The following is a 25,557-nucleotide window of genomic DNA, read 5'->3' as shown; positions in this document are numbered from 1 at the left end:
CCCCGAGAGCCCCGAGCGCCAGGGCGCGCCAGCCGCGAGCTCGGAGCCGGGGCGGCGGGCGGGACAGCGCCTCCGCGCCGCCCGCGGGAGCGCTCGCCCCGCCAGGAAGCGCCCGCCTCGCCTCCCCACTCCCTCCGCACCCCCGCCCCCTCTCGGCCGGAGGGAGGAGCCGAGCCGCCGCCGCCGCCGCCGCCGCCGCCCGGAGGAGCGCGGACCCCGAGCGGCCGGAGCGCACGCGAGCTGGCGAGGGCCGCGCGGGCAGCACCCTGAGCCCGTCCCGCGCCCGCGGGCCCCGCCGAGCAGAGGAGCGCCCCGGGATGCCCCGGCGGCCCGGAGCGCGGGCAGCGGCAGAGGCGGCGGCGCCGTGAGGGCGGCGGCGCCCGCGGGACCCGCGGTGAGTGGGGCCCGGGCGGCCCGGGGCGGGGCGGGGGGGGCGCCCTGGCGCGAGCGCTAAGTTCGGCCTTGGGGCTCGGCTTCTGGCGCGGTGGCGGGCCGGGAGGAAGCGGGGTCCCGCCGCGGGGGCCGTGGCGCCCCAAGCCCCCGCCCCCCGCGCGCCCCCAGCGGGGTGACTCAGCTGCGACCCGGCCACGCGGGGGCGCTCCGGCTGCGCCCCGACCGCCGGGGGCAAAGCGGGGAGGTGCGGGAGCAGGGTGGCGCCGCTCGGGTCCGAGCCCAGCCCAGCCGTTGGGGGACTCGCCTGCCTTTCCCGCAGGGAGCCTGGGGGCGTTGGGAAGGTAGAGCCTCCGCCACGTCGGAGCTGCCGAAGACTTGAGGTGGGGCTGGCTCGGGGGCCCCCCGCACCCTGCTTTCAACCCCCAGGATCCCCGCCGCCGCCCACAGCCTGGGAGCCAGCTCCCAGCCCTGGAAGAGGGAGCGGAGCCGGGCAGCTTCCCAGAAGTCGAAGAGTGTTTGCAAACTAGTTTTTTCGCCAAAGCTGTCTGGCACCTGTGTGGTTAAGGGGGTGGGGTGGGGGGGACAAGGGGAGAAAGAAAGAGCAAGGCTCCTGCTTCCTTTGCGTTCCGAGAATAGAGGTGCCTTACGCCCTCCTCGCACCCCGCCGGATCCCCCAGCCCCGCCCTCCGCGCCCTCCGTGGACGAGCCCCTCGGAGAGGGGCTGCTTCGAAGGGGGCCGTGATGTGCGCAGGATCACAAGTGGGGCTGGACCCCAGAGCTCTGGTAGCCAGTTGAGGGCTCGTCCTGCTGCCTGTGATTCTCCCAGCCCCGTTATGTATCCGGGGAAGTGACACCGGCAAGGCATCTGGGAGAATTAAGAGCGGCCTTTGTTGTTTTTGCCTGCCTCCGGGTGTGGGCTGTCACCCATGGGTGGAAGGCTTTTTCCATTCCTTGGGGCACCCACGGCTTCAGTAATGGGAGGAGGAACCCCTTTGTAACCTTCAGCAGCTGCAGCCTGCCGGTGGCCAGTCTCCCGAGCAGCTTTGGGAGACCTGGGTGGGAACCGGTGGCCTGGGGGCCACTCCAACCCCCTGAGCCTCCCGCTGCTTATCTGTAAAATGGGCTAATCATCAAGGACTTGTGTGCCTGGAAGCTGGACACAAACAGAAAGGAGTGGCTTTATTGCAATCCCTCTGGCGTAGGGCCTGGTGTGCTCTGGTCCTGCCCCAGAGAGTCAACATAGCTGGCCACTGGGAGGGGTCACCCAGGCCGGTTTCTCCATGGAAAGAACCAGGGACCGAGAATGTTGACGCTTGGATCCTCCTTGCCCCTGCCACTTCCTGTCTGTGCTTTCTGGCCCGCTGGGCTCGGACAGAGGTTTTCCATCTGTAAAATGAAGCAAACTATGCCACGTTCCAGCTTATAGGGCTGCTGGGAGGCTGGAACTGGGAGACATGGGTTCTGCAAAGTGGGGTGCACTGCGTGAATGGCATGTGCAGTGTTTCAAAGTAACCCTCCCTTCCTGGGGGCTGTGAAAATTTAAAACTCAGGGCCAGGAGGGCCAGGAGGGCCAGGGATACAGCATCAGTTTCTACACCTGTAAAGCAGTGAGAACAATACTTTATATACCTTTATAATCTTTTAGGGTAATTGTGTATTTATTTAAAGGTAGCTGCGAGAATTGAATTGGGTGATAAAGGGCTCACGTGCCAGCATTGTGACTGGTCAACTGAAAAGCCCCAATCTCTGTTGACTGTCAGTATCATTATTCCTGGGAATATCCATAAGCCCCCAAACCCAAGGAGTGTACTGAGGATGCCTTCTGGGATTTTCTCAGGCCAAACTGCTCCTCCCCCTTCTCCTGCCTCCTCCCTGGAGAGAGGAGCCTCAGAAGCCAAGTGTCAGACTTCTGAGCCGTTCAAAGTACAGAGTCCCAAGTGGGAAGGAGGATACCAAGAGGGATAGTGGATCCGATGGTTGCTCCCATTCCTGCTCCTTGGGCTGGCCTCTCAGGGCTCTAAGGAGTGACAGAAAACAGAGGAACATTCTCTGAGAATTCCTTCACTCCTGTCGGAGCAAGGTTTCCTACTGAGAAGCCCTCAGCCCAGGGCCAGGGTCCCATCTGCCTGATGGAAGATCCCTCCCCCCGAAACCCTTACAGGGGCTGCTGGATCAGGGGCAGTCATTTCAGGAATCCAGCCTCCTCTCCTTTGGAGAATTGGCCTCAGAAAGGGGGCAGGATCCTCTCCCCCTGCCCAGCCTCTGCCTCCCACAGGACACAGGATGGACTCTGTGGGAGCCAGGAGGCTGGGTCACCCTAGGATCTGGGCAAGCAGCAAATGAAGAAAAAGATGATCCTGTCCCATCCCCACTGTGCAGAAGGAGATTAGGGGGGCCTCAGGGGAGTCATGGCCTCCTAAGGTCCTGCACTGCCTAAGGAGTGGGTGGGGTTGCCTCCTCGTTCTCGGCCCAGTGCCCTCTCCCCTCCGTGAGCCACCCGGCCTCTGCGCCCACGGCGTGGTCAAGTGGACTTGTTTCTCCACTGGCTTTCCGGGGTCTGAGATGAGGCTAATTAGCGGCTAATTGCGTACTCATTGGGTATCACCTTGCCTGATTTTTCTCAGGGCAGGAGCCACCTTCTGCGGTCATCTTATTTATTCATTTGTGTTTCAGCTTATTATCTGCCCCTCTCCCCAAAGAGTGCCCCCCCCCCCAGATGGGTGAGGCCCATGTCCACCTTGTTCAGGGCCCTTCCCCACCCTGAGAGAGGCGCTCGGCAAGTGTCAGATGAATGGCTGGGTCTGCCCCGCCTGGTAGCCTCCTGTTAAAGGGGTCTGTGATGTTGGCTGATGGAGGCCGGAGTCCTGACTTGCCCTCCTGGGTCTCTGGGAGGCATCCCTGCTCACCCTGCTGAGGGCCGGGGACCATCACAGGGCAGCGGGCTCGCTGATGGAGGAGGGAGAGGCACGTGTCTGCAGAGGGTGCGATTAGCCTGGCTCTGGAGGGCTGGGGGCTGGAGGAGGCGGAGGTGGTGGCTGCTACTATTGGCTGCCCACCCAGGGCGCCAAGGTGTGCAGGGAGAGTCACCCTGTCCCCGTGTGACCTGGGCCATGGCTCTTAACCCCTCTGACCTCAGTTTCTTTATCTAGGAGATGGGGATCCTTACCAGGAGCTCTCCCCACTGCTTTCTTCCTGGGATTCTTCAGGCAGCTTTGAAAGGGCCTGTAGGGCAGCCCCGGTGGCGCAGCGGGTTAGCGCCCCCTGCAGCCCAGGGCGAGATCCTGGAGACCCTGGATCGAATCCCACGTCAGGCTTTCTGCATGGAGCCTGGTTCTCCCTCTGCCTGTGTCTCTGCTTCTCTCTCTCTCTGTGTCTCTATGAATAAATAAATAAAATCTTTAAAAAAAAATGAAAGGGCCTGTAAGCCAAAGAGGGCCATGTATCAGTGTGATTCGTCTTCCACCTGTGGCTTTGGGTCCCACCTCTCATTCATTGTGCGGCCACCTGGTTGTCACTCAGCAACGTTTATTGAGCAGCTCCTCTGGGCCAGGATGTGCTGAAGTGGGGGTACTACCGTGGAGCACAGAGTGGAATGGGGGGGACAGAGAGGGGCTCACAAATGACAAGGAGGCAGGAAGACATCAGATAGTAGAAAAATACCTCAAAGAGAATAAAGCAAGATGAAGTGAGTGTGATTGCAGGGTGCTGTGCGGAGGTCAGGGAGGCCTCTCAAGGAAGAAGCCATGACATTCGAGCAGACATGCTAGTCCATGGCATTGGTCTATGGTTCATGGCTGTATCCCAGCTGTCCTGGTGCCCAGCACGTGCTCAGTGTATATTTTTGAATGAAAGAGGGAGGCGTGCCCTACACAGAGAAAACAGCACACACAAAGGCCCTGAGGTAGGAACATGCTTAGTGTATTCCAAAAGCCCTCTGTCCCCGTTGGTGACTCTTGTGTCTTGCTGGGAGCTAGGGGCATCTGGCTTGCCTGCTGTGACCTGGCTGTCCCCTCACTATGATGTAGAAGAGAGTGTGCTCAGCTCCCAGCAGAGGACGCCATCTGACCCCTACCTCCTTTGGGACCCCAGCCATCTTTCCAAGTCACCCTTGTGGTCCCTCAGGAGGGTGTGCTTTGTACCGTGGACGCAGGGAGCCCAGCTGCCGAGCGTCACTCTGATTTGACGGATGACCTTGGGTAGTGTATTAGTTTTCTTGGGCTGCTATAACAAAGGACTCGAAACCGGGCAGCCCACAACCACAGAAATATATTCTGTTTTGGAGGCTGGAAGTCCAAATTTGAGCTGTTGGCAGGGCTGTGCTCCTCTAAAGGCTCTAGGGGAGGGTGCGTCCTTGCCTCTTCCAGCTCCTGGGAGCTGTGGCAGCATCACTCCACTCTCTGCCTCCTTCCCTTGGAGTCGTTGTCGTCCTCCTCCTCATGAGGACACCAGTCCTATTGGATTAAGAAGAGCCCCTCCTACTGCCATCTGACCTCATCTTAGCTACTTAGTCTGTAGCCACTGTCTTTCCAGATAAGATCACATTCTGAGGTAAGGGGTTGGAGTGAGGATTTCAACTTAGCCTTTGGGGGAACGTAATTCAACCTCTAGCAGGCAGTTTACATAACCTCTCTGTGCCTCGGTGCTCCAATCTGTAAAATGGAGTGCCTGTAAGAGGGCACACATCCTGGGATTGCAGGGAGGCCTCAGTGGAATGCTGTAACTCAGGACAGGGCCAGGCACACGCAGCCCGTGCTACTTTTTCCTTCTCAGGGAGGACTTCCTGGGAGCTGGGACCCAGAGCCTAAGGGCAAATGGTGATGTCCTTGCTAAGGAGGGTGTGGGCCTGAAGTTGCACCTGCTCTCTGGCACGGAGAAGCCTCTCCCCGCTGTCTGGTGAGAGTGGCCCTTCATTGTGGCAGAGTGTGGGCTGGGCAGCATGCTAGAAGCCATCCACAAAGAGTGGGGAGAGCCCCGCCTGCAGAGGGGTGTGAGCAGCGGTGCCTGGCCACCCACCAGGTGAGGGAACCCATGAGGGGATTCAGTACTGGGTGAGCCCAGAGGACTTTCAACGTCCATCAGCTCAGAGATTCTGGGTGGGAGCCTGGACGGAGGCCCAGAGCCCCCCAGGGAAGACTGAGGGGTGGCTATAGGCTCCTCAAGGCTGGAAGGAGCCCAAGCCCTTCATGGGCAGGGAAACTGAGGCACAGAGAGAGGAAGGCACTTGCAAGAGTTCATATACTTTTAGGGGCCCCTGTCTCTAGTCTTGCCATGGTAATCGCCAGGTGAGCATGGGCACCACAGGGCTGCTTCCGTCCCTGAGGCTACCCCCTTCGAATGAAGCTAGATTGGAATGACTTTGGCTGGTGGCCACCATCACCATGCCCTCCATCCTCCATTAGCTTGATCCACCACCACCATCCCCACGCCCTAGCTCGGCCAGGCCCACTCCTGAGATCCCTGAAGTACTCTCTGCATCCCAGAGTACATCCACACCCATCCCCTGTCGTGATCCCTGGGAGGCAGAGGGCAGGCCATCTCCCGCTCCACTTTGCAGATGAAGGAGCTGAGGCCTGGGTGGGGCGGGGGCGTGGATGGAGGCCACCTGGTGGCCTGCTGCACCAGTGAGTGACAGGCTGGGGAAGCACACGCCAAGGCCTAGGACCAAGGTTGAGCTGAAGCAGGGAGGCCCTCTTCCCCAGGGGCCAGAACTTGGTGATTGGCGGTGGGGGTGGGAGGGCTGTAGAGAATAGCCTCCCTCTGGGTGTGGTCTGATGGAAGCTGGGGGCCTCAGGGGGAGTCAGACCCCTGCTGCAGCTCCCTCGCTGTGCTGTCTGAGGCTATATTTATCCCCATAATGGCCTGGCTGCCTGTCGGGAGTGCGGGAGTGTGGCGCCTTAGCCAAGGTAGAGAAGTGATTGGTGTGAGATGCCACCCCACCCTGCAAGAGCCCAGCCCCCTCTCTGGGGACTGCGTGCCGCCTGGGCCTGTAGGGAGGGCCTGGGCCTGTGAGCAGCTCTGGGATGGACCCCTTCCCAGAGAACCTGGGCTATGGCTGGGGTTGGCGTGCGCCAGGAAGGTGGGACCAGATGCACTCCAAAGCCTTTCAGCTGGGAAATGCAGAGGATTCCTGATTCTGAAATCCCGGAATTCACCAACCCCTGAGTTCTGAGAACCTGTCATCCCCTTTACCTTTCCACACTTTCAACAAAGGATGGTGACATTTCCTAAGCCAGTGCTTACGGGATGGTGACAATATTAGTGCCTCCCCCTCAAGGAGCTCAAGAGGGGCTTTGTAAAGGGGTCCCTGAGTTTTGGGGTTTACAACGTTTCATCGAAGTGTAAAATGTACAAACACGGAGCAGGTGTCCCCCATGTATGGCTCAGGGACAGTCCATAAACCAAAGTGTTGGGCACCAGGAGCTGAAACCAAGGAACAGAAACGGGACCATCTCCAGAGCCCCCTGGTGCCCCTCTTCAGGTCACAAGCACCCCTCCCCCACCTGTCCCACCACTCTCCTGACTCCCAACAGCATAGACCTGTTTTACTCCCTATAAACAATTCCAACAGGACTGTGTACTCCTTTATGTCTGGCTGTCTCCATTCAGTACATCCATGAGCCCCATATCCTCGGCACTCTTGTGCTACCTTCTTGCTCTCAGCAGTATAATAATCCATGGTATGGCTGTTCACATTTCCTTATCCCTTCTCCCGACAACCAGGATTCAGGACATATCCAGTCTGGGGCTACTATAAATAGTGCTGCAATGAGAGTCATCCTGGAGGAAGGGGGGTCTTTTGGTGACCATATGTGCATGTTTCTGCTGGGCATCGCCGAGTCATTATAGGGGATGCATCTATTTAGCTTATGTAGACTCTGCTAAACATTCCTCCAAAGTGATTGTACCAGTCTACACTCCCATTGGCAGCATGAGAGTACCAGGTGCTTCACACCCTTATCAGCACTTGGTATTGTCAGCTTTTTTAGTTTTGGCCATCCTGGGGGTGGCCGTGGGGGGTGAGGGGGACACAGTGGGTGGTATTGACAGCATTTGGCTTGGCTGAGCTGAGTTTGAAAAATGAAAGAGCGAAGTAAACAAAGGGTACTCCAGGTAGATGGAACAGCATATGCGAAATGATGGAGGCACACAAAAGTATTGCTGGAACTCTGTGCCGTGGACAGTGTAGCTGGAGCCGAAAGTGTGAGGGCAGAGTCAGGGAGCTTAGGTGTTGTCCTGAGAACAGTCTGGAGCCACAGAGGGGTTTTTCTCAATTCAAGCTAGCACCTACAGTGTGTCAGATATTTTGTACTTTCCTTTAGATGAATAAGAAAACTAAGACCCAAAAGGACCAAAGGACTTATCCAGAGTCATCTTAGCAGAGGCTCTGGAATACAAACCCTGCAAGCCTCAGTTTGCTCATCTGGAGAATGAGGGTGGTGCTAATATCTCGCTCAAGGATGTTACGAAGCTGTAGAAGTCCATGATGTGCTCAGCACAGGGCCTGGAGGAGGCATTATTATTACTCTCAGTTTATTACTGTTTCTCCATCAGCATAGCCACACCCACCTCCTCTCATCCCTTCCAGCAGACAGAGTGGGAGTAGGGCCACCTAGCTCCCACATTTAGGAAGAGCTGGCCCAGAACTGCAGCCCCAGCACCCTGTTTTCCTGCCCCAAGCAGGTCTCCTAAGGGGCTGAAGTTTGTGGTGATGGTTAATTTTATGTGTCAACTTGGCTAGGCTATGGTGACCAGTTTGGTTAAACAGCAGTCTAATGTTGCTGTGTAGTTATTTTTTAGGTGTGATTAACATTTAAATCAGGAGACTTTTCTTAAAGCAGATTACCCTCCATTATGTGGGTCAGCCTCATCCAATCAATTGAAGGCCTTTTATAAAAGCAAAGACTAGGGTTTCTCCAAGAAGGAATTCAGCCCCAAGACTACAACATAGGGGGGTGCCCAGCTGGCAGCTGGCTCCGTTGGTAGAACATGCGACTCTTGATCTTGGGTCGTGAGTTCGAGTCCCACGTTGGGGGTAGACTTTATTTAAACAAAACAAAACCGCAACATAGAAATCTTGCCTGGTTCTAGCCTGCCTGGTCTGCTCTGTGGATTTTGGACTCAAGACTGCCACGTCACCTCTGACCTGAATTTCTAGCCTTCCGTCTTGTCTTACAGATTTAGCATTTGCCAGCCCCCACAACTGTATGAGCCAATTCTTTAAAAAAATATATCTTTCTCTATATATAGCTATCCTATTGATTCACTTTTCTCTGGGGAAGCCTCACACAGTTGCCATTTGTCTTCCTGGACCATCTCATCTAGGAAATGGGGCGAAGGAGGCAACTTAGATCTGGACATAGTCAAGACATGATCTGACCCCAGAAGTTCAGTCAGCGTAACCCTCAGGGCCAACGGGGACCAGGCACCTGGTTAGCCATGGTTACCCGCTAGATCGAACGTTGAAAACTCAGAGATCTGCGGAGACCTGGCCGGGAACAGTCCTGGTATGAGGACCAAATAGGACATCTGCCTCATTATGGGCTAAACCAGAGCCATCCCTGGCACGTGGTTGGCCCTTAGGTGGCCATACCGCGACCTTGGATCTAGGAGCTCAGAGCTCAAAGTGTGGTCTCGGATGGGCAGCCTCAGCATCCTAGGGGCTTGTTAGAAATGCAGACATTGAGATGTGTCCCTAGACCTGCTGAATCAGAATCTGCATTTTAGCAAGATGCCCCACCTAGCCACCCCACTGGTACTTGTGTATACTTTAGCCCACCGCAGAATCACCAGGAGGGCTTGTTAAAACACAGCTTGCTAAGTGCCGCTCTGGGGATTCAGACGGAGCAGGCCTGGTGGGGCCCAGGATGCTGCATTTCTGACAAGCTCCCAGGAGATGCTGAGGCGGCCCACCTGGGAAACACATGTGGAGCCGAGACCACCTAGGGCCTAGGGCCACCACCTCTGGAGCCTCTGCTATCAATGATGAGACCCCACGGAGCGGGATTCACTGACCCTGAGGGATGCACCTTGTGGCATCTGAATCCACTATCCCCTCCCTGGCCCCCCATCTACCACCTTGCTCTTCACTGGCATCCCAGCACTGTGTCTTCCAGTTTGAGAAGGGGAGCCTAGAGCCGTGTTAATCAACCAGTTTTAACTCTTTGCCCCTTTTCCGTAATCCATAAATTTCACACATCTCCCGAGGTTTCGATCTGCGCCACCTGCCCCCTGATCAAGAATTGCTGATAAGGGAGGCCTGGTGGCTCAGCGGTTGAGCATCTGCCTTTGGCCCAGGGCATGATCCTGGAGTCCCGGGATCGAGTCCCACATCGGACTCCCTGCGTGGAGCCTGCTTCTCCCTCTGCCTGTGTCTCTGCCTCTCTCTCTGTGTCTCATGAATAAGTAAATATAATCTTAAAAAATAAAAAGATTAAAAAAAAAAGAATTGCTGATAATAGGGGATCCCTGGGTGGCTCAGTGGTTTAGCGCCTGCCTTCGGCCCAGGGCCTGATCCTGGAGACACGGGATCGAGTCCCACATTGGGCTCCCTGCATGGAGCCTGCTTCTCCCTCTGCCTGTGTCTTTGCCTCTCTCTCTCTGTGTGTGTCTCTCATGAATAAATAAATAAAATCTTTAAAAAATAAAAAAAAAAAGAATTGCTGATAATAGCACCAGCTACACGCTGTCATTCTAAGTGCCCTACTTCACTTAATCCTCACAATACCCCATGAGAGCACTCTCACTATCATCGTTTCGTAGAAGGGGACACTGAGACCAGACAGATTAAGTCACTTGCCCAAGGTCACACAGTGGGTAAATGGCAGAGCCAGGGAATCAAAAGTTGGGCATTCTGAGGCCTAGGTCTGTGCTCTTATTGTTGCCGGCACTGATCAGAAGACTGACCCCTGATCTTGTTACTACCATTGACCAGACTTTGTAGAGCATTATTTTCTGTAGTGGCCATTGAAAACTGAATTTCTTTCTTCATCTTCTAAATATCAAGTTGAGGGGCACCTGGGTGGCTCAGTAGATGAAGCATCTGCCTTCGGCTTGGGTCATGATCCCAGAGTCCCGGGATCAAGCCTGCTTCTCCCTCTCCTCCCTGCTTGTGCTCTCGCCATCTCTGTCTCTCTCAAATAAATAAAATAAATAAATAAATAAATAAATAAATAAATAAATAAATAAATAAATAAATATCAAGTTGAGCACGCTTTTTCAAGTGGCACGTGCTGCCCCTCCTGAAGTCCTGATAGGCCGTCCCATTGTTACACTCCTCCCGTACTCCCCACCAGCTGAGAATCTCTGGAGTGGGGGGCTGCTGCCTCCTTGGGCACCTCAGCCCTGCCCTTTGCTTCCCTTTCCGTCTTTTCCCCAGCAGGCTCCCAGGTCTTCTGCTTAGCTCAGCCATCTGCCTCCCCGACCCTGTTGCTCATCTCCCCGTGCCTGCCTCTCTTGGTGTCTCCCTGTCACTTCCCATCTCTGAGTCAGGAACCCTCCTGGTTGGGCATGACCTTCCCGTAGTGAGTGGGGTGCACGCAGCCCAGCTCCTGGACCCTGAGCCACGGTGGCCAATAGTGGGTAGAAGGATGGAGTCAAGCAGTCAGGCCTTTGGCCTCAGCATCATCCTTCCCTGTTTTAGAGAAGCCACCACCCCTCCTGGGCTCAGTTTCCACCTTTGTGGAGTGGGACATGAGGCCCTCTCCTGCTGGCCTCCTAGAGTGATCATGAGGGTCCAGGGTGTGAGTGACGGCTTTGTGATCTCTGTGATGTGTGTCGGGAAGAGGTCATTGTGATTTCTCTGAGGCTGGAGATTAAAGAGCCTGTGTTCACTTGGCACATACTTATTCAGTACTCAGTATGTGCAGATGCTGCCCGAGGTGCTGGGGAAGCCGTGGTGATCCCTCCTGCATGGAAGTTACATTCTAGGGAGGCAGATAGACAAATGGTCACATAAAGTGACCGTACACTGCAGTGATCTGTGAAGGGAACAGCGTGGGGCTGAGCCAGAAATTGCGTTAGCTCGGGTGACCGGGGATGGCCTCCGACAACCAAGACCCACCCTGTGAAGAAAAGCAGTTCTGGCAGAGGGAATAGCAAGTACAAAGGCCCTGAGGTAGGAAAAAGGCTGACATGTTTGCAGAGCACAAGAAGGCCAGTGTAGCTGGGGCGGGGCGGGGCAGGAAGTGGGGAGGATGGCATGGGATGGGGTCAGGTCAAGCAGGGCCCTAGAAGCCCTGGGAGAGTTGGGGTTTTTTTGTGGCCTGAGAGGGGAAGCCACTGGAAGATTTTCAGGTGCTAGTGGCATCTGATTTGCATGTATAAAAACTCCCTCTGGCTCTGGGTTGCTCAGAGTTGTCATGGGCCAGTGCCTGGCTGGACACAAGACAGTGGTGGTCTGGCTGGGCCAATGCAGTGGAAGTGAGGCTGTAAGGAGATTGCTCCATGCATTGTGGAGGTGAAATCTACAGCAGCGGTGGGATATATGGGGGGTGAAGGAAAGAGAGGTCAAGGATGATGGGTTCCTAGGTTTCTGGCTAAACCGCTAATGTCCCAGACCTGTGGTTCAGCACCAGAGTCCCCAGAGCCTATCCTGTCTTGCCTGAAGGGCAAGATGAATTAGGAGCTGGGGCCAGTGGACCCTGTGGGGGCTGAAGCCGCGGTGTCTTATTCATCGCTCTTCCTTGCAGGGCACTCTGGGAGTGTTTGTAGAACGAATGGATGAGAATTCCCAAGCCCTACCCTCTCTTTGCTTTGTAAAAGGGACTATTGGTTTTGTATCCCCACCTTCCAGCTCTTTCCCTGGGGATCTGGTCACCCTAGAAGACCTGTGCCCATGTGGGCCAAGAGTCAGGACCATCTGCGCGCAGGCCCAGGCTCCCCATGCATCCTCTCCAGCCCTAACCTCAAATTACCTGTGGTGCGGGTGCTGGGTACTGTATTAAGGAGGTTTCCGTTTGGCCCAGATGCGCATGGCAGGCCCAACCCTCCCTTAATGACACCTTGCCCGCCTGCCCTCCTGCTGGAGTAGGAGGGGAGGGGGCCCGGCCCCAGCATAAGCTGTGATTTCTTTTTCCATTGCGTCAGGCCTCAGGGTCCGGCCTGCCTGCCCGCTGCCGGGCTGGCACAGAGGGGCCCGCTGTGACCCTAGCCGGCCCCAACTCCGGACATCATGTGCTCCCCATTTCGGGGATCCAGAAACTTCCAGCCAGAGGGTGAGTTGGGGATGGGGACCCTGGCCCGAGCTGGGAGCGGAGTGCCCCTCCCCTGCCCACCTATTGCTTGCTCTAGCTAGGGCCTGTTTGCTACACCAGGTGGAGTCGCCACAGGCTCTGAGGAGCTCAGCCAGCCTGACCCTCCCCCTCCCCTGTGACCTGGGCCCTCCTGGCCATGCCCTGGGCCAGGCCGCAGCCAGTGTGGGGTAGGAGGACAGCGTGGTAGCACTGGATGTGGGGGAGGCCAGGGCAGGGGAGAAGCAGGCCCAAGGTGTGCCTGCGTGCCTTGGCCTCTGTTGTCGTGGGGCTTGTGTGCATGTGTGTGTATGTGATCATACACAGGCGTGTGCACACACGAGGAACTACCTGGTGCCCCTCAGGGGGAAAGCAGATACCTCTGACTTGGCAGCAGGGGGAATGGTGGTCTCGTTGGCACCTAGCATGTCATGAAGGGGGCTCCATGATGTGGAGAGGAGGCGGGTAAGCTGGAACCCATGCCCTCAGCGATGACCTCGGAGGTGTGGACGGTGTAACTTCAGCCGTGATGACTCCCCCAGGCCCCGACTAGCAGCCCTCCTTCCCTGGCCAGAGGCACAGATTGGCCTGGGGAGCCCGGAGAGCCAGCTTACACACCCAGTCTCTGTGGCTCCTTGGCCATGAGACCTTGGGCAGGGGACTTCACCCTCTGGGCCTGTTTCCTCATCTGTAAAATGGGGGTGACCGTTGTGACCCACCCCACTCCGGGTGGTTGTGAGCATCAGCAGGCAATCTCTCGGCCAAATGGCAAGGTGTCCCATTGGACATCCCTGTACCCCCACCCAGCCCACCCCTGCCCTCCCAGCTGGGTCAAGGATTTGCCCTCCCCTCCCCCATGTGGAGGGCTACCCACCTGCACCCAGGGAGTGATTGCAGTTTCCCTAGCCCTTCCTGTAGAAACTGATTTTTACACGACAAAAAGAATTCCTGCGGGCAAATTGCAGTGCTGTCCTGCTGCTGTGGGCTCGTGTGATGATGATGAGGTTGTAGGGACAGATGGGGTGGGGACTGAACACTGGCTGTGTCACTGTCCAGATCCTCTCCTGCCAGGCACGCCGAGAGTGCACTATGTCTGGACGGGGAGAGGGGCCTCTGGCGCCAGCCCCACACTTGCCCAGGCCTCGTACAGACTGGGGCCTCTGTCTGCCCAGCCAGAGGTTGGCTGGCGCTCAGGGAGTTGGCTGCAGTGGGGGTCAGAGGGAGAAGGGTGAGCCCAGCTTTGCCACTGTGCCTTGGTCCCTCCTGCCTGGCTGACAGCTGCCTCCTCGCCAGCCTCCCTGCTGCCTCCCCTAGCCTGACATCCTCTTCTCCCCACAGGGGCCAGAGTCAGCCTTCAAAACACTAATCAGATTATGTCACCCCTCTGCTCGAAACCCTTCAGGGTTTCCATCACTTTAAGCCCCCCAGGACTGGCTGCTGTCAGCTAGACTGTGAGAGCTGAGACTGGGCAGCCCTCTGCCTACAGGATCCCCATCCAGGCCCGGTTCCTGGGACCTAGTAGATGCTCAGTAAACACTCTATGTAGAGTGGATGAGTGAGCCTCGGCATCCTCATCTGGAAAACAGGGTTAGTACCTGCCCCACAAGACCCAGTGAGGATTAGCAGATCACATGCTCAGCTCCTAGCTAGTGCTCATAAACACAGTAGGTTGGATTCGTGTCCCCTCAGGGAACAGCCTGGGGGGGCAGTGCAGGACTGGTCACCCACTCTGCAGTGAGAGGGTGAAATATTAGTCAAGGAGCTGGACTCATCCACACAGTGACGAGGTCTGTGTGAACTACACATGAGCTGGTGGAAATAAGACCTGACCACAGGATTCTGGGAGGGAGGGCTGTGTCATGATGTCTCATGGGCAGATGGGAAAACTGAGGCACAGAGAGCCAGAGGACTTGTTATGGGTGGAGCCCAGAGCCCCCCTCTACCCCCGAGATGGGTTTCTCAGCACTTGTTCCAGATGAACACCTTGCACTTGGAAGAAAACAAAACTGCTTAAAATAAGCAAATGCCAGTAATTAGCTGTGACAGTGGAAGGGGTACATGAGGCCCTGTCCGTGGTAACTGAGGGAAGTCATGTGCGAGTGAAAGAGTAAATTCTGCGTTGAGGATAATGACCAAGTCAGACAGAATCTGAGCAACGTGGAGGGTCTGTCCATTCACCAATATATATGCTCATCTTTCTTATTCAACAAGCATACATCAGGTGCCTTCTTGTGTCTCTGTCACTGTGCTGAGGCTCAGGATACACAAGATGAACAAGACTGCAATGAACAAAGGCAAATTTTAGATAAGTTATCAGGAGTGAGCTTCCTAGTGGCCAAAGCAAAGAGGGAGACCTGAGCTATTATAAGCTCCACCGTAGCCAAAATGTTAATAGCAAAAAAAAAAAAAAAAAAAAAATGTTAATCGCCCAGGAGAAGCCCAGGTTGTCCTGGCAAAATGAATGTCTTAGATGCCTAGGTCCACTGTGATCTGTTGCTAATCTGACTTGCATGGGTCTCATAGATAAAGATTGATCAACGCAGATAATAACTGCAAACTAAACATGCCTACCAGAGACTCAGTTTTCTTCATCCTCCTTTTGTCAAGCTTTTGCTTTCGTTATCCTGCCGTAAACACAGCTGTCATTCCATCTCTCTGACCCCCACTTCTGTTCCCCTAGACTGCCAGGAACTGCTGCCACCACCACCAACTCCCATGGCCTACATCCCTAGTGGGGGCACCCCGGCAGTGGGGGCAGCCCCCATCGGGTCCCAGTATTGTGTGTGCAAGGTGGAGCTGTCCGTGAGTGGCCAGAACCTGCTGGACCGGGATGTGACCTCCAAGTCTGACCCCTTCTGTGTCCTCTTTACAGAGAACGATGGCAGGTGGATTGAGGTGAGCCCCCTCCATGTGCATCTGGGGTAGGTGGAGGGCTGCTCAGTTGCTGGGGAGGGACTCTCACTGGATCCTAGAACTTCCAGGTTTTGCCCTTGGAGGGAGTTCGAGGATGGGACAGGGGTTATTAGAAGATTATTGCTTTTAAAATTAAATTTTAAAGGGCACCTGGCTGGCTCAGTCAATAGAACATGTGATTCTTGATCTCAGTGTAGTGAGTTCAAGCACCACATTGGGTGTGGAACCTACTTAAAAAAAATATATTTTATTTAAAATGTTTTTAGGGGCACCTGGCTGGCTCAGTCAGAGGAGCATATGGCTCTTGATCTTGGGTTTGTGTGTTCAAGCCCCCTGTGAGGTATAGAGATTATTTAAAATTTAAAAAAACTTTAAAAAATCAATAAAATGTGTGTATATTACTACTTAAAATAATGATATTCATATTCAAGTTATTATAATTCAGAGATTTATATTTTATATTGCAATATTTTAAATTACTATAATACATAAAAACCTTAGATATTAGTTTTACAAAATGCTTCCATTTTTAAAATAACTTTCCACATTTATTCCTAAGTGAAAGAACAGTCAGTGAAGAGCAAACAGAGAAATGCAGAACTCAGGCTTTGGTCCCAGAGCTGGAGCAAGACGCAGGTCTGTCGCTCCCTGCTGTGTGGCCTTGGGCAGGTGGCTGCCCCTCTCTGAGCCTGTCTCTTCATCTGTGAAATGAAGATATCCTTCCCCTGCCTACCTTGCCCCAGAGCCCCAGTACTGGGGAGGTGGACTGCTAAGGACTTCTGAGCTAGAAGACTTCAGCCTGAGGGCTGGGGAGAGATGCAGCTTGAGGAAGGATTTTGAGAAATCCAAACCGTTAACATTTTCAAGTTTTAAAAGTTACTTTGTTTTTGTTTTAAAAGGGGTCTTTGTTCATTGTAGTAAAGTAAGTCTCAAAGAAAATGTACTCTATTGTTTTTGATTACTTTCAATTATAAACAGAGCCAAATCAGATAATACATAGTTTCCATTGAGAAGCTTTGCCAAGAATGTTAAAATTTAGAAAAAACAGACCTAAAGAAAACAGAACAGTGGGACTTGTATTCAGGGAGAACCACTGTTGACAGTTTGGTATCTGGCCTTTGAGATAGTTGTATATGCGTGTAAAATTTCCAAAATATGTATCTATTTTGAATAGTTATTCAGCTAAGCCACAGTGGGCATCCACAGTGAACATACTGTGGTTTACTAAGTTTCACAGGTGTTGGCTCCTTCTTAGGATGCCAAGGAAATGGTGCTGAGGTCATTGACCCATTATACGGAGGGGAAAAGTAGGCCCAGAATGGGTAGGGACTCCCCCATGTCACCCGTGGCAGCGCAGCCAGAAGTGGGAGGTGGAACATGGGGTCAGCCAAGGACTAAAACCAGCTTGTCTGGAGCATCCTGGTCCCCTCAGCCAAGTCTCTGGAGCCCCCACAAACCCTCAGAGAATGGTGTCCTCCCCACTACCCCTCGCCCCCATGCATGGCACCCCCCACCCCGACCTCCCCCGGACAATCTCTCTCTCACCCAGGCTGGCCACCCTCACTAAAAATAGCCCAGAGCCAAGACCTCTTTCATCCCTGCTGTTCCAGCCCTTGGAAATAGACTGGGTGGGGAGGGAAAATCAACATAGCCCAGGCCCCAAAATAGACCATCACCCAGACTCGCGGTTTGGGGCCTCAACGTAGAGAGGCCAGGAGGCGGGGTTCTTGTCCCAGCCACACCGCTGACCCACACTACAAGGCCCTGACTTTACCCAGGCCTTGGTTTCCCCAGTAGGTGGGGGATGTTGGGCTGTACAATGCCCAGATGCAAGCATCTGCCCCTATTTACCCCTCTTTATTTCCATCCTGTTTCTTAGTGGCCACATGAAATGGAGTTTGGAAAAAGAGTTCTTCCAAGATAAAAAGGATAAAAACCTCTGGTAGTCAAATCCCTTCATTCTACAAATCTGGAAACTGAGGCCTTGATGGATAAAGGGATTTACCTTCTGTCACTTATATAGGTAGAGACACGGCTCGACCTCTTCCCCTGGCACCTGGTATGGAGCCAGGGCCAAAGAGTTCAGAGTGTCAGTGCTAGTAGACCTGGGTTCAAATCTTGACACTGCCCCTCTAGCTGTCAATCTTGGGTAAATCCCTTACCCTCTCTGTGCCTCCATGTCCTCATCTGTGAGCTGGAGTCATAGCTGCCTCAGCCACCCGCGTAACTGGCCATGAGTGCCTGGCACAGAGTAGGGGTGCAACAAGTTAGCAGAATGATTTGGGGCAGACCGAGAAGGCCTGAACCGGCCACCTGACTCTGGCTCCTGTTTCCCTGCCCCTCTGCTAGTATGACAGGACAGAAACTGCTGTCAACAACCTCAACCCTGCATTCTCCAAGAAGTTCGTCCTCGATTACCACTTTGAGGAGGTGCAGAAGCTCAAGTTCGCCTTGTTTGACCAGGACAAGTCCAGCACACAGCTCGATGAGCACGATTTCCTGGGCCAGTTCTCCTGCAGCCTGGGCACGGTGAGCCTGGCCCCTCCAGGGGGACAAGGGCAAGGCAGTTCCCACCCCTGACATCACCTGCTGCTCCAAAGGACAGGGCAGTCCCTCCCTTGGAGCCAGTCTCTCCTGCTGCCTCCTGTCCCTAGCCCCATTTTCTCGGCTGGCTTCCAAGGTAGCATGGAAAATGCAGATCGCCTTGGGGGCAAGCAGGTACAAAAGTGGGTGAGTAGCCCAGTGGTTTGGGGCCAAACTCAAGAGTTCCCATCAGAAAGCACTGAACACAGTGCCAGCAGGCTGTGGCCACACGGGACTGGGGACCCCACGTAGCCAGAACTTCCGATTGTTAGAAGTAATCAGACGTGGTCTTGACTTCCTGGGGAATGAGCATCCATCTGACCAGCAACCCAGGTGACCACGGGAGTCCGTTTTTCTGTCTGGCTTACTGGGTAAACTTGAGCAACTTCCTTTCTCTCCGTGGGCGACACTTCCCCATCCAGCCTGGTCCTTGGTGAGCGTCTGGAGTAGGGAGGTTGCAGGGCTAGGAGCCCCTCACACAAGTTCCAACCATCCTCATGGCCCTTATGGCCAAGTGCCCGCCCCCTTCGGGACCTCGGCCCAGTCCCCCAACCCCTATTTCACTCTGGCCTAATGATGACCACCTTGCCACGAGTGATGGTGGAGGAATCGTGCACGCTGAAGTGGCCCGGGCCTTCCAGAAGAAGGGATGGAACCCGCAAGGGGCAGCAGCTGTGAGGGAAGCGGGGTGTGTCCCCGGGGTTCCTACCCAGGAGTCCACGCCCGCCATGGGTAACGGGAGAGCGCCGCGGGGTGCGCCGGCAGCCCTGACCCCCGCGCCCCGCCGCCGCCCCTCGCCTGGGGGAGGTTGCGCAGGGGGCCGGGGTGGGGGTCCCTGGGCTAGAGCCGAGGCCGAAGGAGCCGCACGTGCGCCCAACCCCAGCCCAGCCGCCTCCGCACCTGCTCTCCCCGCGCCCTTTGGCGCCCCCAGTGGCCGCACCCGTAGAACAGGCGTCGAAGGCCACGGCGCACGGAGCAGGTGGTGACCCGCCCAGTGGGCTGGGGCGGAAAGCCGAGCAGACCCGCGCAAGCACTGGCACCCCCTTCCCCCGCCCAAGAGGCCCACGGAGAGCGTGGGGATGGGGTGTACAGAGGTGGCGGAGGGCAGCTTTGCCGCGTGCTCGCTCTCCCTGGCTGGATGGCGTTGAGGCTGAGCGCTGCCCGAATGGATTCCCTATTCGGAGCATGAACATGTAATAGGAGTTCGGATTTGCTCTTCCCCATCAGGGGTCACTCCCTGCGGAGGGGGTGGGGTCTGTAGATGCCTTTAGGGGAGGCAGTGAGCGGGCCTGGCTCGCTGCAGGTGCCTCCGAAGGGGATCCTTGCCAGAGCCTTTGCTGGGGGGTACGCGGGTCGCCGGGAGTGGGGCTGCAGGGATTCGACCCCAGCTGTGAGCCCTCCAGCAAGTGTCCTGACGCCCCTGGGCGCCAGTCTCCTCGGCTGCCCAGTGCAGTAAGCCACCTTGCTGGCCCCGTCCCGATGTGACAGTCACTCAGGGGGAGGTGTAGACGGTGGCCGCAGGAAGCCAGCCGCGTGCTCTGAGTGGTGCCCGTTGAGCATCTTTCCTCCCCACCAACCCTTAGCAGCGCCATTCTCTTCTCTCCCGCCCCCTACCCAGATCGTCTCCAGCAAGAAGATCACTCGGCCTCTGCTGCTGATGAATGACAAGCCTGCAGGGAAGGGCTTGATTACGGTACCAGCCCCCTCCCTGCGCTCCGCACCCCTCCGCTCTGCCCGCTGCCCTCCCCCATCAATGGGCTGCTTCCCTGGCAGATAATCACCAGCTTTGTTTGGAGTAAAAAGGCCCAACTTACAACTTAGCAACAGGTCTCTTAGCAACGGGCTCCTGGCTTTACATATGATGCATTGAGGGCCGCCAAGCTGGTAGTAGGGGGCTTGCCAGAGGCCCCTGTGGCCTCCTGCTCCCGGGGCAGAGGGGTGCCCCCACTCGTTCCAAAGGCCTCCCAGCACGCCCTCTCCTCCCGCCCGGCCTGCCCTCCCTAGGGCGGCTCGGAGAAGCGCCTTGCGGGTCTCTGTGTGCGGCTGCAGCGCGCAGTGATTCCAGCGACTCGCACTGATCCCAGCGATGCGCACTGATCCCAGCCTTACGCAGGCACTTTGCGCAGACCAGTCCTGGGTCCTCACAGTCTCCTGGAAGGGAGTGAAACCTGTTTTACACGTAAGGGACCTGGAGCCCAGAGACAAAGCACACTGGGGCAGTTAGGCTAATGGGTTCCCTCCCGACTGTCCCCCTTCAGAGCCAGTATGACGGCTGAGGAACTGGCCAGCTGGAGGGAGGAGAGCCGAAGCTATATGTGCTCATTTATAGTCACACCCGTGCTCTGGAGCCTCCCTGCCTCCCCACTGCCTGTGGAGTTTACATTCAAGGCTCTGAGGAACCCCTCCTTGCTTTCCTTCAAGTACATGCTATGGGCTCCATGCAAACTGAATTCTTAGCATCCCACTGTTCCTGCCACCTGGGATATTCTCTCCCAACCCCTCCCCCCACTTCTTGGGGTTCAGAACCTTGCCATCTATATACCTTCACTAGCCAGCTCCCCTCCATCTGGAAGCCAACCCAGCAGTTCCCTCTGCACCACGGCCCCCCCCCCCCCCCCCCCAGCCTGGTACACTGTTTCCCCTAGCATTGCGGTGGTGTGGCTCCAGACCTCAGCTCCTTCTTCTGTGGAATGAGGGCAGTAATAGGATCTCCCTTGCAAGGTTGTTGAGCAAGTCTGATGGAGGAAAGGAAGGGGAGCCTAGTGTCCAACCTGGCCTGTGTGTGGTTCTGGAAGGTCCAGTAGCTTGTGGGTGAGGCTGTCCAATAGGCATGAGGTAAGAAGAACCCAGCCCACATATGTTGCTGTTGGCCTGAGGGCTTTCCCTGCCCCTCTGTGAGGAGAGTAGAGAATGAGAGAGAGAGGCCCAGAGAGGGCAAGGGTAGCCCCAGGGTCACTCAGCTGGTCCATCACTGGCTGGGATGGGCCATAAAGGCCATGGCTGAGAGGAAAGGCATGGAGGGACAGATGATAAGGCAGCAGAGGGAGCTCAGGTGACTCCTGCCCCTGCCCCGGGCTTCAGTTTCCCTAGCTACACAGTAAGGTTCCTGGAATGCCCAGTGTCTTGGCGTTTTGAGGTAGCTATGCTCCCCAGGGCTCAAGACCACCCCTCATCTGGGGTTCCTCAAATGGCTTCCCCATCATGAGCAGTGCTGATTCTCTTATTCAGATAGTTTACTTTGGTAGAAACAGAGGTTTTGAGAAGATGAGAGCCACAGGCAGGGTCGCGTGGTACTACCCCTCCTCTCCTTTCCCCTTCCCAGCCCTGGAGAGCTGACTCCTGAGTACCTGTGCTCACTCTGTCTGGCAGGATGCTGGAGGGTAGGGAGGGAGGGGGTCAGATGGGAGGTCCCGACCCTCACATTCCTCTGGCCTCACAGATTGCTGCCCAGGAGCTGTCCGATAACCAGGTCATCACCCTGAGTCTGGCGGGCAGGAAGCTGGACAAGAAGGTAAGGCAGTCGAGAAGGGGGTTCTCCATCAGGGAGCAGTATCCCTCCCCCAGCCCAGGCTCGTGGGGCCTAGTCCTGCTGCTTCTGGCCATTACCTTCATCACGCCCCATCCAGGAAGCAGTCCATAGCTCAGGCCACGCCAAATTAGGACCTCTTTACCACTGAAGTAGTGAGTTTACCATTATTTAGAGGTGTTTAAGACGTAACTGGAAACCCCCTCCTGGGGACTCCTTATTTCACTCAGTGTCAATACTAGAATCATTATAGTAACCTACAGGGCCCCACTGGGTGTGTCCACAGTGCCCCCTCACCTCACTCCCACTACTCTTCCCACCATCATTCTGCCTCAGCCAAATCAGCCTCTTTGTTGTCGCAGGATTGCACCAAGCATCCTCCTGCCTTGGGACCTTTGCACTTGCTGTTCCCTCTGCCTGGGATGTTTTTTTCCCTGAATATTACCTGATACTTGTTTTAAAATGGATTTTTAAAGGATATCATATCCCTTCTGTGACATGCTCAGATAGTTTCAGTTTCTCAGATTCCCACGAAATAAATTAAAATCACATCCTGCTGCAGGAACTATCACCTTTTGAAGTCCTGCCCCATCTAAGTTATAATGCCTGCAGGCTCCAGGTCTCAAGGTCTCTGAGCACAGGCTTTGGTAACCCCAGGATGAGGTGGTTTCTCCTGGGGGAGCTGGTTGGCCCCAGGGGGCTGGCTTTGCTCGCAGCTCCCACTCCTGAGGCTGGATTGGGGAAGGCAGCTGGGTCCCCCCCTCCCCACCTCTCATCTGAATACGGCAGAGTTGTACCTTCCTCACACACATCCTCTTGCTTCCTCCAGGACCTCTTTGGAAAGTCAGACCCATTTCTGGAGTTCTATAAACCAGGAGACGATGGCAAGTGGATGCTGGTTCACAGGACTGAGGTGGGTGCACAGGGCGCTGGGAGTCTCTAAGTCCGTGGGTCTGTAGTCTGGCTACCCCCATGTGTCAGGACGGGCTGTAAGGTCACAGCCACGCAGTGAACAGGCAAAGCCATTATGGTGCCTCAAGGCGCCATCCCTCCCTGCCACGGGGATGCTCCCTTCCCTCCCAGAGGTGTGGCCGTGGGCCTCTGTACCTGCCACCCGCAAACCTGCAGGACTGGCCCAACCCCAGAGCACTGCTGCCCTGGACCTGCCCTCACCCGTGGCTCTCGCTGTGCTGCAGGTGATCAAGTACACGCTGGACCCTGTGTGGAAACCGTTCACTGTGCCATTGGTGTCCCTGTGTGATGGGGACATGGAAAAGCCCATCCAGGTGAGGGGGCTCGGGGGCCCTGCGCCCCACCCTGCCAGCTCCAGCCTCCTTGCTTACCCGCGGCTTTCTGGGGACGCCTTGGCAAAGCTCTTCCTTATTAAGATGGAAAAAGCAAACCTATGTAAGGGGAGAGGTGGGGACCTGGGCTCTCGTCTCACATGTCTGACCCCCTGAGCCATCTGGGCAGCTGTCTCCGTGAGCCCTTCTCTGAAACAGGAACAGAATGACTACCCGGTTCTTCCCAGAGGGCTGGGGTGCTGCCACCGAGGAGAGCGAGTATGCAAGCACCTTGGAAGCAACCAAGTGTCACTGTGATGAGGACATTGGTTACTGGTCTCTACAAACCCTCAGTCCTCCGGGACCGTGTCTGATGCAGATAGGGGAGAGGAGATCAGTGAGGCCGGGGCAGAGATCCCTGAATGGGGTAGTAGGAAACCCGAATTCCAGTTCTGGTCTCCTACTGCTGCTGTGAGACTTTGGGCAAGTGCTTCCCTCTTGAGCCTTAGTTTACCCATCAGTGGAATGGGTATGGTTAATTCTTGCCTTCTTCCAAGAAGTGGCAGCTCAGTTAGAGGGCATGGAAAGCTGGGATTTTTTTGTGCCTATCTCAAGGAAGGTAACAATGTAGGGAAATGAAAGGCATGTCCAGAGTTGCCCTGTGGAACATCCCTAGGGAAGGCCCCTGGCCATGGCCCACGAAGGCAAGTGGGCCACAGCCCCAAACAGATGAGGAGCTGAGTGACAGGTGTGTGGGGAGTCAAGCTTCCTGCTCCAGAGTGTACAGCCTCCATTGCTGGGGTGTCCCTTTTCCCAGCAATCAGGGAAGGCTTCCTGCAGGAGGCAGTTCAGGAGCTAACAGCATCATCCCAGCAAGGCAGATGCTGGGGATCAGGGGGAGGCACCAGCAAAAGGAAGATGTGGGATTTGCTCAGGCAACTGTGAGGGTCTGAGAGCACCTCCTTGGGAGCTACCCTGAGGTGACCTCACTGGACCCACCCCAGGTCATGTGTTACGACTATGACAATGACGGGGGCCATGACTTCATCGGCGAGTTCCAGACTTCGGTGTCGCAGATGTGTGAGGCTCGTGATGGCGTCCCGGTGAGATGGGCCCCGTGCGTGTGACCCTGAAAGCTCAGCAGGGGACGAGTGGGGGACACAGGCTTAGGATTGGGCAGACTGGGGCCCAGATCCCACCTCTCTGGCTCTGTGGCCCTAATTAAGCAAGACTTCCGATTCCTCTGAGCCTATTTCCCCATCTGCCCAGTGGGGCAGAGGAAGAGAGTGGGAGTCACATGAGATGATACTGGGGAAGGGCCTAGCACATGGTGAGCGCTCAAGAGCTGTCCATTTAACTCAGCTCAAGAAGCCGGGCCCTGGGTGATGGTTCCGGGTATAGGAGTGGACATGATGTAGACGAGTCATCGTCTGGGGTGGGGGGCAGATGCAGGTCCTCCTACGTCAGGCAAGCACAGCTTGGTGTGAGCTTGAAGTCATAGGAACCTTTTCTGGGTGTGGACATCCAGGAAGGCTTCCTGGAAGAGGCATGCTGCCCTCCAGTCAGCACTATGGAGGGGATCCTGGGGTCCAGGGGAGGGTCGGCCCCCATGGAAGGCCCGGATGAGCTTCTCTTTCTCTTCTCATGTTGTCCAGCTGGAGTTTGAGTGCATCAACCCCAAGAAGCAAAGGAAGAAGAAGAACTATAAAAACTCAGGCATCATTATCCTGTGCTCCTGCAAGGTGAGCCAGCAGGGTAGGCCCAGGCAGGGGCCTGGTTGGGGGTCACGCAGGGAGCTGTCACCACCAAAGGGATGGACAGAGCACTGGGTTTGGAGCCAGCAAGGCCTGGGTTCAAATCCTGGTTCTGCCATGTCCTGGCTTTGGGATCTTCTGAGCTTGACCTCTCTGGGCCTCGGTCTCCTCATCTGTAGAATGGGGATGTTCACAAGGTAACCATGTGGCAGGTTCATCTCATATCATATTCCTGGGATGTAAGGAGCTCTGGGAAGGCACAAGATGACCTTCCAGGGCCTCTCCTCGGGGAAAGGAACCTGCTTCCCATGCTGGCAGCTTGCCCGTCACATGTCCGGCACCCCCGGGGGCAGACGGACGCCCAGCAGGGGCCCCGCAACATCACTGAGGTGACTCCCGTGGTACAGCTGGGGCCTCTGAGTCCCGGAAAGGAAGTGAAGGTCACACGAGCAGTGGCCAGGGCCGCCCTGGGTATCCGGCAGCCCGTCATCTGCTGGAATTGGGCAGGATGTTAAGGCAACGAGAGCCCTGGCCGCGGGGCCTGAAGGTACCCAGTGAGTCCTGGCACCCTCCCTGTGCCTCTGCGTCCTGGTCTGGAGGCCCTGCTGTCTGGCAGGGCTTCTGTGACTGCTCGTTTATAGTGTGGGACAGCGCAGAAGTGCTGGGTGAAAGCTAAGCCGTCAGGTGGCAGCATCTTAGTGTGCAGTCCTTGAAAGTTTCTGGAACTTCTGTCATAGTCCCCTGCAGGATTTTTGCCACCTGCCTCACTTATTCCTTTTTTGTGATCAGCCCTTCTTTCCCCCATCCTTGGTTTTTTTCTCTTAGGTACGTTTATTTTGAAAGGAACCCCCCCTTATAACTCCACCAAACTGGAAGGC

General features: G+C 55.8%; 1 protein-coding gene across 2 annotated transcripts in view; it reads left to right on the top strand.

Annotated features, from left to right (window-relative positions):
* The first annotated feature begins 248 nt into the window (after positions 1–248).
* Positions 249–25,557, top strand: part of CPNE2 (copine 2) — a 45,937-nt gene continuing 20,628 nt past the window's right edge. The window contains exons 1-9 of one of the 2 annotated variants that reach the window (XM_072826995.1): positions 249–394; positions 15,301–15,515; positions 17,883–18,062; positions 19,735–19,809; positions 21,556–21,627; positions 22,472–22,555; positions 22,839–22,928; positions 23,930–24,028; positions 24,581–24,667. In XM_072826995.1, coding sequence (XP_072683096.1) covers positions 15,336–15,515; positions 17,883–18,062; positions 19,735–19,809; positions 21,556–21,627; positions 22,472–22,555; positions 22,839–22,928; positions 23,930–24,028; positions 24,581–24,667 — 867 coding nt within the window. In that variant the 5' untranslated portion in view covers positions 249–394; positions 15,301–15,335. Of the gene's footprint in view, positions 395–15,300; positions 15,516–17,882; positions 18,063–19,734; positions 19,810–20,187; positions 20,296–21,555; positions 21,628–22,471; positions 22,556–22,838; positions 22,929–23,929; positions 24,029–24,580; positions 24,668–25,557 lie in introns of those variants that run through there. The other variant, XM_072826996.1, reaches the window with a different exon arrangement.

This window comes from Canis lupus, chromosome 5 (assembly GCF_048164855.1).
Source record: "Canis lupus baileyi chromosome 5, mCanLup2.hap1, whole genome shotgun sequence".
Lineage (NCBI taxonomy): Eukaryota > Metazoa > Chordata > Mammalia > Carnivora > Canidae > Canis > Canis lupus.
This window is presented reverse-complemented; position numbering and strand designations above follow the sequence as displayed.